Source organism: Mastomys coucha, unplaced genomic scaffold (genome assembly GCF_008632895.1).
Source record: "Mastomys coucha isolate ucsf_1 unplaced genomic scaffold, UCSF_Mcou_1 pScaffold16, whole genome shotgun sequence".
NCBI classification, from domain to species: Eukaryota; Metazoa; Chordata; class Mammalia; order Rodentia; family Muridae; genus Mastomys; species Mastomys coucha.
In genome coordinates, this window is record NW_022196898.1 from 71,256,077 (window position 1) to 71,274,816 (window position 18,740).

General features: G+C 39.7%; 1 protein-coding gene across 5 annotated transcripts in view; it reads right to left on the reverse strand.

Moving 5' to 3' along the window:
- Window positions 1-18,740, reverse strand: part of Ndst3 (N-deacetylase and N-sulfotransferase 3) — a 163,460-nt gene that overhangs the window by 35,407 nt on the left and 109,313 nt on the right. For 4 of the 5 annotated variants that reach the window (XR_004119821.1, XM_031375364.1, XM_031375362.1 and 1 more), the window contains exon 7: window positions 878-1,060. Coding sequence is in view for 4 of the 5 variants with exons in the window: in XM_031375364.1 (XP_031231224.1) it covers window positions 878-1,060 (183 nt within the window). In the remaining variant the exon portion in view is untranslated. Of the gene's footprint in view, window positions 1-877; window positions 1,061-15,167; window positions 15,219-18,740 lie in introns of those variants that run through there. The other variant, XM_031375365.1, reaches the window with a different exon arrangement.

The following is an 18,740-nucleotide window of genomic DNA, read 5'->3' on the forward strand; positions in this document are numbered from 1 at the left end:
TTTTTTTTGTCTGTTTAAAACCAGACAGACTGTGTAGCTGTGTCTAGAACACACTAGCACATAAGAACAGCATTGTTAAGTACTATTTCATGAATGAACAAGCTGGCCCACTTTTCCTTTCCTTTCTGGCCAGTTAGCACTACAGCTACATGAATTAAATAAAATTGCTTATATGTAGCAAAGACAAAAGTGATATACTTTTTTTGGTTATTATTCTGTATAACAGTTTGTTTTAAACCACTCTCCCACAATGATAATGATTTCAGTTTAAAAATAAAGTGTGAAGTTAGTGGGAAAATTGTATGTGTTTTCAAGTGTCTAACACACAGCAAATTGTAGTTGCTAAGGAGAAATGATGCTCGTGAAAGCAGCTGCAGAGTAATATAGGCTATCAGCACTGGGTTCACTCCAGAGAGCTGCTAACGTGGACTGTGGACTAGTAACTACAGGTCTCTCTCTCTCTCTGTGTGTGTGTGTGCATGTGTGTGTGTGTGCATGTGTGTGTGTGTGTGTGTGTGTGTGTGACTAGTTGGCTGATGGCCTAACACAGAACTTGTTCATCATTTTCTCTGTCCAACCTATGACAGTCTGAAAATTGATTTCTCACTCCTGATTGAATATACCACCACGTACTACAGAACCCCACACTGAATATCGTATACCTTCTAATGGGAAAAGAAACAGAAAAAATGAGGCTTAATGTGTAGCAATAATATAGGCCTACAAATCAGTAGGAAGTAGTTTCTCAAATCTTAATGTTTCCCAAATGCGCAGTTTCACTTAGATGCTCTGAGTTCTCGAATTTGAATGACTTCATGGAACAACAAACTGTGTTCGTGGGATTAATTATTTATACCAATTATTGATCTGATTTTACCTGCCAGAGAGGGTCTTTCTGATCAGGAAAGAGCTCAAAATACTTGTGAGCCAGCTGAGCGGGAGGCAGGGTCTGAAGACGAAGGTTGGTCCAGGTCTGCACGAAATTGGCTAGATTCACAAATGTATATAATCCCAGTCGGTCGTTTCCATAGTTAGACAAATGGGTCATGAAAATACTGATCTGAAAAAGGCAAATGAACTTTGGCATAAACAGGTTATTTTAACACCAAAGGGCAGAATGATCATAGAAATATAGACTTTTTTTTAAAAAAAATTAAATGGTCTACATAAGGATTTCAATCATGACCTGTTTTTAGACTTTGTATGTATCCTAAAAACTATCATTATATTAATGTCCAGTGAAGTACGTTATTGATAAGGCTCAATGGGAATTTTTTTTTCTGAAATTTTAGCATATTTGCTGGCTGGTCTACCTTGGGTCCGAACTCGGTGGCCAGTCCCACAGCCCCCAGAGGAGGTTCCACTCCCAGGCACTCTCACAGGACCAGGATCTTAGGATCCCAGGATCCCAGGAGCTTGGTCATACCAGGATCTCAGGATCTCAGATGCAGCTTGAGTCCCAGGAACTCTGACGCACCCAGAATCTCAGGATTACAGGATCTTGGAATCACAGGATTACAGAGACAGCTAGACTCTGAGGAATTCTGCCTCAACTAGAACTATGGGAAGGACAAGCTCCAGTCACTGACTCCAGTGAGGGCAGATAGCACTAGAGATAATCAGATGGTGGGAGGCAAGCCATCAGAAGCAACAGAAACCAAGGTTACTTGGCATCGTCAGAACCCAATTCTTCCACCATAGCAAGTCCTGGATACACCATCACACCAGAAAAGCAACATTTGGATCTAAAGTCACTTCTCATGATGATAATGGAGGATGTTAAGAAGGACATAAATAACTCCCTTAAAGAAATATAGGAGAATACAGGTAAACAATTTGAAACTTTTTTTTTTAAGGCTTGTCAAGGTCTGCTTTACTTAGAGCAAGCTGCTTAATAGTTAGAAACTCTTAAAGAGAAAACATAAAAATCCCTTAAAGAATTACAGGAAATCACAATCAAACAGGCAAAGGAAATGAGGAAAACCATCCAAGATCTAAAAATGGATACAAACAATAAAGACATCACAAAAGGAGACAACTCTGGAATTAGAAATCCTAGGAAAAAGATCAGGAGTCATAGATGCAAGCATCACCAATAGAATACAAGAGATAAAGAGAGAATCTCAGGGGCAGAAGATACCTTAGAAAACACTGACACAATAATCAAAGAAAATGCAAAATGCGAAAACCTCCTAACCCCAAACATTCTGGAAATCCAGGACGCAATGAAAAGACCAAATTGAAGGATGATGGTATAGAAGAGCACAAAGACTCCCAACTTAAAGGGCCAGTAAATATCTTCAACAAAATTATAGAAGAAAACTTTCCTAAACTAATGAAAGAGGTACCCATGAACATATAAGAAGCCTATAGAACTCCAAATAGACTGGACCAGAAAAGAAATCAGATAATAATAAAAACACATAATAATAAAAACACCAAATACACTAAACAAAGAAAGAATTTTAAAAGCAGTAAGGAAAAAAGGTCAAATAACATATAAAGGCAGGCCTATCAGAATTACACCAGACTTCTCACCAGAGACTATGAAAGCCAGAAGATCCTGGGCAGATATCATACAGACTCAAAGAGAACATAAATGCCAGTCCAGGCTACTATAACCAATAAAACTCTCAATCACTATAGATGGAGAAAATAAGATATTCTACGACAAAACAAAATTTACACAATATCTTTCCACAAATCCAGCCCTACAAAGGAAAATAGATGGAAAACACCAACACAAGGAGGTGTTATACCCTAGAAAAAGCAAGAAAGTAATCTTAAAACAAATCCAAAAGAAGATAGGCACACAAACATAATGCCACCTCTAACAACAAAAATAACACGAAGTAACAATCACTTTTCCTTAATATCTCTTAATATCAATGGACTCAATTCCATGATAAAAAAAAAAACATAGACTAAGAGACTAGATACATAAACAGGACACAGCATTTTGCTGCATACAAGAAATGCACCTCAGTGACAAAGACAAATACTACCTCAGAGTAAAAGGTTGGAAAACAATTTTCCAAGCAAATGGTCCCAAGAAACAAGCTGGAGTAGACATTCTAATATCAAGTAAAACCAACTTTCAACTAAAAGTTATTAGAAAGGATAAGGAAGGACAGTTCATGTTAATCAAAGGAAAAATCTACCAAGATGAACTCTCAATTCTGAACATCTATGCTCCAAATGCAAGGGTATCAACGTTCATAAAAGAAACTTTACTAAAGCTCAAAGCACACATTGCACCCCACACAATAATAGTGGGAGACTTTAACACCCCACTCTCATCAATGGACAGATCATGGAAACAGAAACTAAATGGAGACACAGTGAAACTCCTGGAAATTACGAACCAAATGGATCTAACAGATATTTATAGAAGATTTCATCCTAAAGCAAAAGAATATACTTTCTTTTCAGCACCTCATGGTACCTTCTCCAAAACTGACCATATAATTGGCCACAAAACAAGCCTCAAGAGATACAAGAAGACTGAAATAATCCCATGCACCCTATCAGATCACCACGGACTAAGGCTGGTCTTAAATTCCAACACAAACAATGAGAAATACACATACACATGGAAACTGAACAACGCTCTACTCAGTGGATAACTTGATTAAGGAAGAAATAAAGAAAGAAATTAAAGACTTTTTAGAATTTAACTAAAATGAAGACATATCATACCAAAACTTATATGGCACAATGAAAGCTGTTGTAAGAGGAAAACTTATAGCTCTAAGTGCCTCCAGAGAAGAAACTGGAGAGACCTTACACTAGCAGCTTGACAGCACACCTGAAAGCTCTAGAACAAAAAGAAGCAAATACATCCAAGAGGAGTAGACAGCAGGAAATATTTAAACTCAGGGCTGAAATCAACTAAATAGAAACAAAAAGAACTATACAAAGAATCAACAAAACCAGGAGCTGGTTCTTTGAGAAAATCAATAAGATAGATAAACCCTTAGCCAGACTAACCAGAGGGCACAGAGACAGTATCCAAATTAATAAAATCAGAAATGAAAAGGCAGACATAACAATGGAAACTGGAATTTCAAAAATCATCAGATCATACTACAAAAGTTTATACTTAACAAAACTGGAAAATATGGATGAAATGCACAATTTTCTAGACACATACAAGGTGCCAAAATTAAAACAGGATCAGATAAACTTTCTATACAGTCCCATAACCCCTAAAGAAATAGAAGCAGTCATTAATAGTCTCCCTGTGACCCTCCCCCAGCTGAGAGCTCTTTCAGACCTTGCCTTGCTACAAATAGCCACGCCTTTCTCTAAGCTCCTGCAAATAGTAACACCTCTCTCCAACCTCCTGCTAATAGCCACGCCTCTCTCCAAGTTCCTGTTAGGCTGGAAGTCCTACCTCCAGAGACTGAAGATGAAGATGCTGATTGGGCCATGAGTTGCTGACAGACTGGGGGAGGGGTTTTGCCTGACTAACTCCTGTTAACAAAGAAAGTTCATTAATCTCGGAGGACTGAAAGCACACCATGCCTTGGTCTCATTTTTTAACCCCTTCCCACATTCCGGTTCCCTTAATTTTTCACAGGCTCTAACTCCCATTCCAGAAGACCCATTCATGTGTGGCTGCAGGCAGCCACATCTCTCAACCAAAAAAAGCCCAAGACCAGATGGAGAATTCTATTAGACCTTTAAAGAAGACCTAATACCAATACTCTTCAAACTATTCCACAAAATAAAAACAGAAGGTACACTACTCAATTCATTCTATGAAGCCACAATTACACTTATACCTAAACCACACAAAGTCTAAACGAAGAAAGAGTACTTCAGACCAATCTCCCTTATGAACATTGATGCAAAAAATACTCAATAAAATTCTTGCCAACCAAATCCAAGAACACATCAAAATGATCATCCATCATGATCAAGTAGGCTTCATCCCAGGGATGCAGGGATGGTTCAATATATGGAAATCCATCAACATAATCCACTATATAAACAAACTCAAAGGAAAAAAAATCCATATGATCATTTCATTAGATGCTGAGAAAGCATTTGAAAAAATTCAGCACCCCTTTATGTTAAAAAGTCTTGGAGAGATCAGAAATTCAATACCTAAACACAGTAAAAGCAATATACAGCAAACCAGTAGCCAACATTAAACTGAATGGAGAGAAACTTGAAGCAATCTCACTACAATCAGGGACTAGACAAGGCTGCCCCCTCTTTCCCTGTCTTTTCAACATAGTACTTGAAGTTCTAGTGAGGGCAATGAGACAACAAAAGAAAGTCAAAGGCATACAAATTGGAAAGGAAGAAGTCAAATTATCACCTTTTGCAAATGATATGATCATATACTTAAGTGACCCCAAAAATTCCACCAGAGAACTCCTAAATCAGATAAACAACTTCAGCAAAATGGCTGGATATAAATTAAGTCAAACAAGTCAGTAGCCTTCCTCTACTCAAAGGATAAACAGGCTGAGAAAGAAATTAGGGAAATGATACCCTTCACAATAGTCACAAATAATATTACATACTTTGGTGTGACTCTAACTAAGCAAGTGAAAGATCTATATGATAAGTACTTCAAGTCTCTGAAAAGAAATCAAAGATCTCAGAAGATGTAAAGATCTCCCTCTCATGGATTGGCAGGATCAATGCAGTAAAAATGGTCTTCTTGCTGAAAGCAATCTACATATTCAATGCAATCCCCATCAAAATTCCAACTCAATTCTTTACAGAGTTAGAAAGAGCAATTTGTAAATTCATTTGGAATAACAAAAAGCCCAGGATAGGGAAAACTATTCTCAACAATAAAAGAACTTCTAGGGGAAATCACCATACCTATCCTCAAGCTGTATTACAGAGCAATAGTGATAAAAACTGCATGGTATTGGTACAGAGACGGGTAGGAAGATCAATGGATTAAAACTGAAGACCCAGAAATGAACCCACACACATATGGTCACTTGATCTTTGACAAAGGAGCTAAAACCATCCAGTGGAAAAAAGAAAGTATTTTTAACAAATGGTGCTGGTTCAATTGGCGTAGCATGTAGAAGAAGGCAAATTGATCCATTCTTATCTCCTTGTACAAAGCTCAAGTCCAAGTGGATCAAGGACCTCCACATAAAACCAGATACACTGAAACTTATAGAGGACAAAGTGCGGAAGAGCCTCAAACATATGGGCACAGGGGAAAAATTCCTGAACAGAACACCAATGGCTTGTGCTCTAAGATCAAGAATCTACAAATGGGATCTCATAGAATTGCAAAGCCTCTGTAAGGCAAAGGACACTGTCAATAGGACAAAAAGGCAACCAAGAGATTAGGAAAAGATCTTTACCAATCCTACATGTGATAGAGGGCTAATCCAATATATTCAAAGAATTCAAGAAGTTAGACTCCAGAGAATCAAATAACCCTATTAAAAATGGGTGCAGAGCCAAACAAGGAATTCTCAACTGGGGAATATTGAATGGCTGAGAAGCACCTAAAGAAATGTTTAATATCCTTAGTCATCAGGGAATGCAAATCAAAACAACCCTGAGATTCCACGTCACACCAGTCAGAATGGCTAGGATCAAAAACTCAGGTGACAGCAGATGCTGGTGAGGATGTGGAGAAAGAGGAACACTCCTCCATTGCTGGTGGGATTGCAAGCTGGTACAACCACTCTGGAAATCAGTTTGGCAGTTCCTCAGAAAATTGGACATAGTACTACCAGAGGACCCAGCTATACCACTCCTGGGCATATACCCAGAAGATGCTCCAACATGTAATAAGGACACATGCTCCACTATGTTCATAGCAGCCTTATTTATAATAGCCAGAAGTTGGAAAGAATACAGATGTCCTTCAACAGAAGAATGGATACAGAAATTGTGATACATTTACACAATGGAGTACTACTCAGCTATTAAAAACAATGAATTCATGAAATTCTTATCAAATGGATGGAACTAGAAAATATCATCCAGAGTGAGGTAAACCAATCATATGAGAACACACATGGCATGTTCTTACTGATAAGAGGATATTAGCCCAGAAGTTCGAAAAACCCAAGATACAATTCACAGACCACATGAAGCTCAAGAAGAAGGAAGACCACAGTGTGGACACTTTGGTCCTTCTTTAGAAGGGGGATCAAAATACCCATGGTAGGAAATACAGAGACAAAATTTGGGGCAGAAACTGGAGGAAGGGCCCTCCAGTGATTATTCCACCTAGGGATCCATCTGATACACAGTTTCCAAACCCAGACACTATTGTGGATGCCAACGAGTGCTTCCTGACAGGAGCCTGATAAAGCTGACTCCTGAGAGGGTCTGCTAGTGCCTGACTAATACAGAAGTGATGTTCACAGACAACCATTGGACTATGCACAAAGTCCCCAATGGAGGAGCTAGAGAAAGAACCCAAGGAGCTGAAGGGGTATGCAGCCCCATAGGAGGAACAACAATATGAACCAACCAGTACCCCCAGAGCTCCCAGGGTCTAAACCACCAACCAAAGAGTACACATAGAGGGACCCATGGCTCCAGCCTCATATGTAGTTGAGGTTTGTCTTGTGGGACATCAATGAGATGATAGGCCCTTGGTCTCATAAAGGCTTGATGCCTCAGTGTAGGGGAATGCCAGGACAGAGAAGCCAGAGAGAGTGGATCAGAGAGCAAGGAGAGGGAGGATGGGATGGGGGGGCAGGTTGGAGGGGCTGATATTTGCAATGTAAATAAAGAAAAAATGTAAAACACATTTTTCCTAACAAAAATTAGTTTAAAATAATTCTTAATCATTTAAGAAAATTATTGTTACATAGCTACTGGGTACAGCATGCCAATCCTTAATAACACAGCCTATACCACACACAGTGCCCTCATGAAACACAAACTGTTAGCCAGTTGAAGAAGCAGGATTCCATGAGTTAGGGTTTTATAATTTCAATCTATTGAACTTGGTTTATGTTGTAGTGCTTCCAGTTAAGAATATAAATAATTAATGAGGTTATTTAACTGTCCTTTGGTTTACATTTCTTAGAACCAACATTACCACATGGTGTCCTGTAACACATTAGAACCTTTTCTGCATTCATGGGTCTATCTTTATTCCTTACAGGAAAAATCTCTTTCAGAAACTGTTCAGTGCTCAGCGAGATAAAATTCACCCTTGGTGTGGTTGAAGCTCATGTAGAATAAACCTGCTCATTGAAAAACCCACACTAAATGTTGGGAAAATTTTATAATAAAGTAAATGTGCTTGCTATAGGTTTTGCTTAAGTTGATCTGGGATATAGAATGAACATTTAGAAAGCCTGAATGAATTCAAATATTTCTTGTTGGTTATCTGTGGGCAAATGGAACAAATTCTTCTGTCTATAACAAAGCAAGTAATTCATGTAGTAAGAGGAATTTCCCCAAGTGTGGAGTGTTGTGTGATTACTTAATAGTCACACACAAAAAAAAAATGCAACAGGTCCTTGTGTAAATGACTAAAAGAAATATCCAAGAAAATTAAAAAATCCAGCAGTAGTAGTAGAGAAAAAGTCACATTGAGATTTGATATGATAGATAGAAAAGAGGTCTGTACAACTTAAGAGTGGGGCATCAATATTCTGTACTTCCCAGGGCAGAGTCCCCAGGCTTTCAAGTGTGAAGCTCCAGTTCTCTCTCTCTCTCTCTCTCTCTCTCTCTCTCTCTCTCTCTCTCTCTCTCTCTCTCTCTCTCTCTCTCTCTCTCTTTCTCTCTCTCTCTCTCTTTTTCTGTCTCTCTCTCTTTCTCTCTCTCTCTCTCTGTTTTCCTCTTCTTTCCTGTTTTTGTGTTTTTAAATTTTATTTTATTCATTTTACATACAATATCAGCTTCCCTTTTCCTCCCAGTACCCCTTGCACATATCTTTTCCACATCCCTTTCCCCCTCTCCTTCTCCTCTGAGAGAAACCCCCCTCCCTGGGTATCACCTCCCACCCCTGGCACATCAAGTCACTGAAGGACTAGATGCATCTTCTACCACTGAGGCCAGAGAAGGCAGCCCAGTTAGGGAAATGGTATTCACAGGCAGGCAACAGATTCAGGGACAGTCTCCGCTCCAGTTGTTGGGAGACTCACATGAAAGCCAAGCTGCACATCTGCTACATATGGGTGCTTGAGGGGGGGCATGGTGACTAGATCCAAGTAGTTCAGTCTCTGGGAGCCCGTAAGGGTCCATGTTAGTTGACTTTGTTGGTCTTCTTATGGAGTTCCTGTCCTCTCTGGGTTCTTCCCTCAGCTCTTCTACAAGACTCCAGGAGCTCCATCTACTGTTTGGATATGGGTCTCTGCATCTATTTCCATTGTTTGCTGGGTAGAGCCTTTCAAACCACCAGTTCTGAGCATAATTATTCAGTAGTGTTCTACCTTCTCTTCATGAAAAGATATTAGAACTTTCATGAACAAAATATGTAGAGGGTGAGTTTTAAATAGTTACTCACGTGTCGGTGCAGCCATGGTTTACTAACAGTTCACATCATTTTTATTATTTTGACTCTGAAAACTGAAGCTTTAAGAAATTACCTTTCTGATTACTTCTCTTAAAACAGCATCAAGTCTGTGGCAACTCCTCTCTCTCTTGTTGAGTCAGGGTCCCACTACATAGCCCAGGCTGGCCCTAACCTCACAGTGTCTCAGGGTATTAGTGTTACAGTTATGCACTACTGGCTGACTCTTATGATTCTGGTCACCCCTTCTCTTCTGACATTTAGAACTTTTTGCCCTTACTCCCTGCTTTGTGCATGCACACATGGGTTCACGTGTGCAAGTGGAGGCCCGAGATCAACCTTATGTATTGTTCCTCTGATGCTGTCTATCTCATCCTCCACCACTCCTCTGAGACATGGTCTTTCACTTCACTGGAATTCTCCCAATAGGGAGGCTAGTTATTCAGTGAGCTCTTCATATCCACAGTCTCTGCCTTCCCAGCACTAGGAGTACAAGCACACTGTAGCCTATGCTAGCCTTCTTGTATATGATTCTAGTTATTGAGCTTAGGTCTGCTTGTAAGTGCATTAATTAAAGATGTATATTAACTTAGTTAGTTGCTAGTTCTATCTTTTTCTTTATTGTTATGAAAGAGTTAGTGACTACTTGTCGCACCTCCCTGAGTCTCATGTCTGCATGGGGTAGAGAGTGGGAAACAGAGGTGCTATAGTACCCCGCTCTGACTCTAACGCACTGGAGTTTGCTATTCAATCACAGAAACACAGTTTGCACTGCAATGAAGCAGGATACCTACCTTTCTACTTGACAACTACTGAAAACAAAATGGCACCAGTATTGATAAAGACAGGCTATCCAAAATGAGTTATGAGCTAGTTAATGGTGTTGCTTTTCTGAAACTGAAGGTCATTTGAAAGAACTGAGGTAATATTTATAAAGTACTGAATGTAGGCCCTGTCTGAGATAGATTTGGAAAATAAATTTACTTCATCTTATAACTCTCAGATTACATTCCATCTGAGGGAAGTCAGGGCAGGAACTCAGGCAGGAATGAAGCAGCAGGCATTGAGGGATGATGCTAATTTGTTTGCTTCCCCTGGCTGGCTCAGTTTAACTTTTTACACATCCCAGGTCCATTTGCCTAGGGGTGGCAGCTCCCATGGTGAGCTGGTCCATCCCACATCAATTGTTAATAAAGAAAATGCCCTACACACTTGCCTACAGACAATCTGATGTAGGCATTTTTTTTTTGTCAATGGAGGTTTCTCTTTCCTGATAACTTTAGCTTGTGTAAAATTGACAGAAACAAAACAAAACAAAACAAAACATCACCAACAAGGATACCCTATAAGAGAAAAACTTTCTAGTCTGTACGCATAGCCAATCTCTTAGATTTTCAACTCCATTTCTTGTGTGCCAACCTACCACAAAGTACAATGCAAGGAAAGAGAAGTATGTCACCTCTTGGCCCTTTTAGATTTTGGACTCCAGCCTGGAGTTTGTTTTGTGCTCTTAAGGAATAAAAGGCAAAAGGGAGTTCAATTCATCAGAATATAAAACACTTCAATTTCTTTTAAAAGTATTTCTTAATGAATCATAATGTCCTCTCAGAAATGGATGTCGTGTGCATCTTTTGCCAAACACGTATCCTTTCCAATATTTTTATTGGCTCAGTTACAAAGTCACATGCAACAAGCAATAGGATTGGTAAGAACAAACCTACAAAGAGAATACATTTGGTCAAAAGGCCAGCTATTGACTCTGGTTGACCTGCAGAGGTGGAAGATAAGTCCCAATTGCTGAAGACACCACTCACTTCAGACACAGGACTTCGAGAATCCTAACTGGATCTGACATGAAAGTTTCCTCCCTTAGGACTAGCTTTCATGGTACCAGTGCCATACGAGCTCCCAAAGAGTGAAGCAACCAATCCATAGCTATTGATATTGATCCCAAACAAACTATGGTGCCCATACCTAGATGTCAAAAACTATCATCAACATGGCACAATAACTCTTTTTTTTTTTAAAGATTTATTTATTATATGTAAGTACACTGTAGCTTTCTTCAGACACCCCAGAAGAGGGCATCAGATCTCATTATGGATGGTTGTGAGACATCATGTGGTTGCTGGGATTTGAACTCAGGACCTTCAGAAGAGCAGTCAGTGCTCTTAACCGCTGAGCCATCTCTCCAGCCCTCACAATAACTCTTAAGGTACAGTAGTGACACTCATATCTTAGTGGTACCTGTCAGTTTAAGGATCACCCAGCAGGGAAGAAATCATGTTCAGTACTGGAAATGCAGCAGACTGCTTGATGTGACATGATAGTGCTATGACAGTGATGTAATGGATCTTGGAGGAGGACCTACGACCATCACATTACTAAAACAGCGCAATTCCTAACTGCATTCTAAGTATTTATCCTCATACCTACAGGTAAGTGTAGCTCTCACCCCCTCCCTTCAAAGGCATTTCTATTCCCAACATATGGAGATTATTACAGAAAAACCACAATTGATTAAAAAGCAGAGAACAAGTGATCCCAGCCCTAACTGATCCATCAACAGTAGTCCTCCTAAACCTAAGGGTCATGGATAGTTGTAAAAAAGAGAATGGAAAAGTTATAGGAAATGTGTCTTCTAGAAATGTCAGGGAAGCTAGACCGTGAAGTCTCAAAAACATGGCTACGTTAAAGCTAAACAAGGGCAACTCTGACGGGCTAACGGAAGGCTGGAGTCTCAAGGATTCCCATCTCTAGACAAAAATCTACAGGCAAGTAAGGGATACTGAGAGTGGGAGAAAAAGTCTTTCCCAGAGAAGAGTCCCCTCAACTAGCTACCCAGCACCAAATGGCCACTACTAAACTAAGAGTTGCTAAATTATTACAGAATGGAAAAAAAATCTTAAAAACAACAGAAGCTAAAATAAAATAAAATAAAATAGTTCTCTCAAGGATTTATTCTTGTTTCCTCTAACTTGACATCACACATTTTCTCTTTTCACCCTACTGTGGCATGTTCCTCTCTAGTTATTTTCTTCCTGTACACTTTCCTGTTCCCTTTGCTGATAGACAGTATTGTTACATCTGTAGTCTTGTCCTGCCTATTATGTAAGAAACTGTGGCTCTGAGATCTTTGAAGGATTTCAATTCTCGGGATTTTATCTAGAACAAACACCATGAGTAAGACAGACCTTACAGTTGTCATCACAGTCATAAAGAAGCTCGAGGCACAGCCTGTTGCATAGCAATTGCATAGCAAGTAATATCTATTTATAGGACTGTAGTCATCGATGCTTCTGCGAGTTTGAAGAAACATCATTTCTTATTTATAACAGTGTTCTAGCAGCTCAGCAGCACAGATCTGACATCTCTTAACACTCCTTTTTTTCCTGCATCCATCTTCAAATCTCTTCTACCAGGCAAGATTCTACGGCTCTTGACTTGAACTTCTCTCATGGCATTCATTCACAGCTTCTAAAGCCATCTTTGTTCCTGACCCACCAATCTGAGACTTGGAAGCAGTTCTCCCGTTTATTTCCCCCTGACATAGAGATACTCCAGTATCGCTGCAGGGAAAACAAAATGGCAGCTACCATTAACATGTTAGTGTATGGTCCCAATCTTTCTCTTTCTTGCCTTCTTTTTAGAGTTATTTAATTAACTGGGATTGAATTCTATTCCTCAGTCTTCGAACAAGCATTTTTACTTGCCAACTCCTCTCCCTGGCAGCCTAGACTCTTCTTGTGTGTGTATGTGGTACATTCACAGGGACATGAGTGGGTATGTAAACTGAGGAGCATATGGCGACCAAAGGAGTAGCACTGAGTTTTCTCCATCAGTCTCTGCCTCACTCTGCCATGGAGGCAGGATTTCTCCTTGGAATAAAAGCTTGCACTTTTTTTGGCTATGCTGGCAGTCTGCAACCTTGAGTGATTGCTCTCTGTCATGAGCCCCACAGACCTGGGGCTTAATGCATCCTCGTACAGCTTGTTTCATGGATGTTGACAATGTGAAATCAGGTCTTCATGGTTGTGCAGCAAGAGCTTCTGACCATGGAGATGATCTCCAGTCTCACTTGAATATTACTCGATATTCCTATCTATTCATTTCTGTGCCTTTACTCCTCTTATTGTACTTTAAGAGTCCACTAAACTCTTCCTTCCTTCTCATGTTCCCATTTATCATCTTTTGCTTTCCATCCTAGGGAACACATTCCTGCATTTGGGTATCTGACTTACTCCTCCTGATATCCCCTCCCACATTTCCACTTCATTCACATCTTGCATCTCCACTGGATTTTTTGATCTTTTAACAATGATTACAGTAAATTGTCTTTAATAGTTATAGGTCCCTGTTGTGAAATATGAATTCACCAAGATCAATGACTATTCTAGCTTTCACCGAATAGTTAAAGAAATATTTAAAAATAGAATTATGTAATAGGCATCTAGTATTTGTTGAATAGAATTGAAGTCTACATCATTGAATGTAGTCTTTCTTCTTTTAATAGTGTGGAAGGTGCCATGCAGGCTACTAGGGACAAAAGTAAGCACCAGTCAGTGATGATTTAACTTTTTCTTTTGCTTACTGAAGTTTCTCATCACTCTATTGGGGTTATGGTAAAAGAGAAGAAAAGATACAGCTGGCAAATGAGAAAAAAATTTTGAGAATCTGGCACATCAACCATGTTTTGTGTTATCCTAACTGTTTTATGTTGAAGCCATTTTCATTCCTTTTCATTGCTTCTAATGGCATCAAACAGATGTGACTTTGATTTCAAAAGTTTACATTCACCGAGCTCTGTTTTAATATTTGCCCCGCACCTTACTCCTTACTCAGAGGAAAGCTCCATTGCAGAATGATTTCCAGACAAATCTTACCATTTTGAATTTGAGACCCGACAAGCTTTAAAAGAGAGCCACGAGGGCAGATCTATTGCTCTCAATTAGGGACAGGTTTCAAAGGTACAGGGGTGAGGTCAATGTCATTCAAAGCAATTTAGCTTGACATGTTTTGTTGTCTTCACCATTACTGGCTTAATTTTTCCGGCTCTGCATTCAGAACTGCAACTTCAGCCCTTTGGTTACAAGCTAATGACTGATGAGTGACTGTTTCTGCTGGATAACAGAAACAAAGTCACCAGAATGTGCTGCTCTTGCTTCAGCTTCAGAACAAATATTAACATTTCCTGCATTAGCGCTAATGCTTACACCGCTGGTTTTCAATTAAAGTTGGCCTTGTGTCCGTGGCTTGTGTTGTTCTGATGTCTCTCATTATTCTGAAAGACCCTCCTTCAGCTATTTAGAGAACAGACACAGCTGATCTTGTACCATTAGACTTGCGGTGACAGAATAATGAACACAGTTACAGCTGATGATAGCTTTAGAAGCGATTAATTAGAAGAAATCCTTTCTTACTCAGCCAGAAACATACCACAGATGAGTTACTCAGTTTTGCTATGAAAAGTGTCCTGCAGAAAACATTTTTCTTCTTCTTAGTTTTAAAGCACTGCCCCCACAGCATAATGAAAATATAGAGAGGAAATTGAATTAAATGTTGGAGGCTGTGTCTAATTGAACTTCAGAGACTTGGTAGATGAAAAATTATTTAAAAAAATATGACTGCCTGGAAATCTGACTTTGGCTCATATGTGAATGAATTGAATTGTAGCAATCACAAAGACTCAGCTCACCGATGGGAGGCTTCAGCTAACATAGCAGCTTATGGGACTGGATTCCACCTGCTAGGGGAAAACAACACATTGAACTTACTGATTTATTTGGTGAATTGGAAAAAAACCCCCAGTACTACACGTTTAAAAGGTGGGGACTCCCTGCTAAAGTTTCTGCTTTATTTATTTATTATTATTTTTTAAACAAACACACAAATAACCTATTTAATTGAATATTTAACCTTTAAATTAAATAACCTATTTAAATGAATGCCAAAGCTAAATTCCATTTTGAGATTTGTGAGGAACCTCCACATGAGTTCTAGAGTGGATGTTTTATATTCGCACTAGGCAGCCCTTTTGATGAGGGTGAGAGACACACACTGCAGTTTTTTGCTAGCATTTCTCTGATATCTACGGTTGTTCAACATATTCGCATATATTGATTGACCACTAGTATTTCTACTTTTGAGAGTTCTCTAATTTATTGCCCTACTTACTGATTGGATACTTTTGGAGCTGTTTTGTTGTTTAATTTAATGAGTTTTTCATTCTAGATATTTAATATCCCATCAAATTCACGCTGGCGAAGGCTTCCTTCCATGTTAGCATCTTCTTCCACGGAGTTGTTTCCCTTGCTGTGCTTGCTATGTTTCTGATTGTTTAAAACAACATTTTTAAATATTTATTTTCTTATTTTAAGATAGCTCCTTTAATCCAGCGTTTTATGGGAAGTCATGGGGGTTCCACATTGGTTCAGAGTTTCATCTTTTTTTGGTAGAGAGTAAATACTCTAACAACAACAAAAAGCAGAATGAAGAAAAATACCTGCAGGACGTCCACGAAACAGCCCAAGACGCCCTACCTTTACGAGAAGGAACTGGTGATGGCAGCTTCCGCACAAGCTGCATGTAACTGTTTCAACGGAAACGCACTTTTAAATTATTTTATTTTATTAGATATTTTCTTTATTTACATTTCAAATGATATCTCCTTTCCCAGTTTTCCTCTCAAACCCCCCCCCCCAAAAACAAAAAACCCTGTTTCTTCCCCTTCCCCCTGCTCATGGACCCACCCTCTCCCACTTCCTGGACCTGGCATTTCCCCTACACTGGGGCATAGTCTTCACTCATATATTACACCCTGACTACAGTTTCTCTTTCTTTCCCCTCCTCCAGCTTCTACATCCTCCCCTTTCCACAGTCCACTCTGTCCCTGCCTTCCTCAGAAAAGAGGAGGTCTTCCGGGGACACCAAGCAAATATGGTATAGCAAGCTACAGTAAGGCCAGGCACACATATTCTCACTTGCAGGGTGGATGAGGAAGCCCCGTAGGAGGTAAAGGATCATGAAGGCAGGCAGAGGAGTCAGAGACAGCCCCGACCCCACTGCTAGGAGTCCTACAAGAACACCGAGCTCCACAACTTAGCTCAGACCCACATGGGCTGCTTCTTGATCTCTGGGACCCTACTTGGGTCCCAGTCCAGTGACTTTGGATGATGTTTAAATACATGAAATTTGGCATGAAATAAATTAAGAGCAGTAGGTTTTCCAGGGTCGAACAGGGCAAGACAATATCAGCTATGAGAGTCAGGTCAGAAGGAAGATGTGTAAAAATGTAGAAGGAGCACAATATTAAAAAGCTTAAATTTTGTGAGCCAGAACAGCGACGTCCATTTGCTGCAGGTAAGATAAGCTATTGTTCTGCGGAGCTGGGAAAATGACATTGTAGGTATGGGGGTTTGATTAAACATGGCCCTATAGGCTAATATAGTTAATGCTTAGTCATCAGAAAGCGGCACTACTTGAGAAGGATCAGGTAGTGTGGCCTTGTTGGAGGAAGTGTGTCACTTGGGGTTGAATTCTGATGTTTCAAAAGCGCAAGCTCAGTATCTCTCTCTTCCTGCTGACTATGGATCCATAGGTAGAACTCTCAGCTCCTTCTCCAGCACCATGTCTAACTGTATGCCACCATGCTCCATACCACGATGCTAATGGCCTAATCCTCTGAAACAGTAAGCAAGCAGCAATTCAATGCTTTCTTTTGTGAGAAGTGCCATAGTCATAGTGTCTCTTTACAGACTAGAACAGTGATCAAGACAATAGTGGTCTCTAACTCAGGTAAGAGTTTAGTTTATAGAAGATTGTAAGCAGATAAGAAATCTATTTAAAATTAATTTGTAGTGAGAACTGTATGTCTGGCTCATAGCTTATTGTTCTTTAAATTTTAAATCTCTTAGAAGTTATTTATAGAGAAGCCAGTCTACAGGAATACTTTCCTATATTATATGTTTCCTAACAACAATTTCTTAGGAACTCTACAAACCACCTTGTTCAGAGGAACCCACAGTTATCATTGTTCACATGGTAAAATCATTAGTCCTTCCACATGGTACAAACTGCTGAGAAGCGAGCCAAGGGACTTGATGATGTTATAAAACCGAAATTTATATTTGTTTTGGTTAAAGTGCAAAACAACCTGAGTCACAGAAGAATTTCAAAAATGTTTTGCTTCGACAACATCATCATCACCATCGCCATCACCATCATCATCATCATCACCACCACCACCACCACCATCACAGTCACCATCACCACCATCACCATCATCACCATCACCATCATCACCATCACCATACTCAAGTGACCTTAAACACACAGATATTTTGAAAGTACTGTACAGCTTGAAATAAATAGTTACATTAAATACTCATGACTAGGGAATGCCATCCAGTCAAAAGAAAATTTGCCGTATTAATTGAGGTAGGAAGGAAATGGGGGAAGAAGAAAGGCCGGAGTCTTCTGGTACCTTTCAGCTATTTTCTAAATCTGACTCTGCACTTGTTCTCTGTTTACTAAGATGCCACATGCAGGACATTGGGTCAGGCATAGACCTTCAGATACGAAGTATCTCAGCTATAAAACCGGAAGCGCATGCTCCTCATACCCACAGCGTCTTCATTTTCATTGTGTGTGAAGCATGCCAACCCGTTGTACTCTGAAGCATGCTTGATGGTGGCACAGAACTGGTCACTGTGTGGCTGTTCAGCAATTTCTCCTGCAAATCTACATCACAATTTCTCTCTACTATCAACCCTATGTCATGCATGTGTCCTAGAAACATTTTATGTCAAAGCAATTACATATAGGCATTCTCTCTTCACGTCTGGAACCACAAATATAGAAGTGGAAGAAGGCTGCACATGTGATTCTATACCCTCCCTTCTATTTGAACAGCTTTGAGATTTTCTCTATCTCCACATACACACATCTTCATGCTTCAGTGCAGGTTTCTCTAGATCTGCTAGCATACAGTACTATATGTATTGCCCACTGAGTCCACGTCTCTCTTTGTTAATATGTGGCTATGTGATTACTCACTGAGCCCATTTATCTTTAATTCTAACACATACTGCTGTCTCTTAGTTAGGACTATTGATATGATGAAACATCATAACCAGAAGTGACTGGGAGAGACTTAGATTTCCACATCAACATTCATCACCAAAGGAAGATAGGACAGGAGCTCAAACGGGAAACTCTCCTCTCTTCTCTTCTCTTCTCTTCTCTTCTCCTCTCCTCTCCTCTCCTCTCC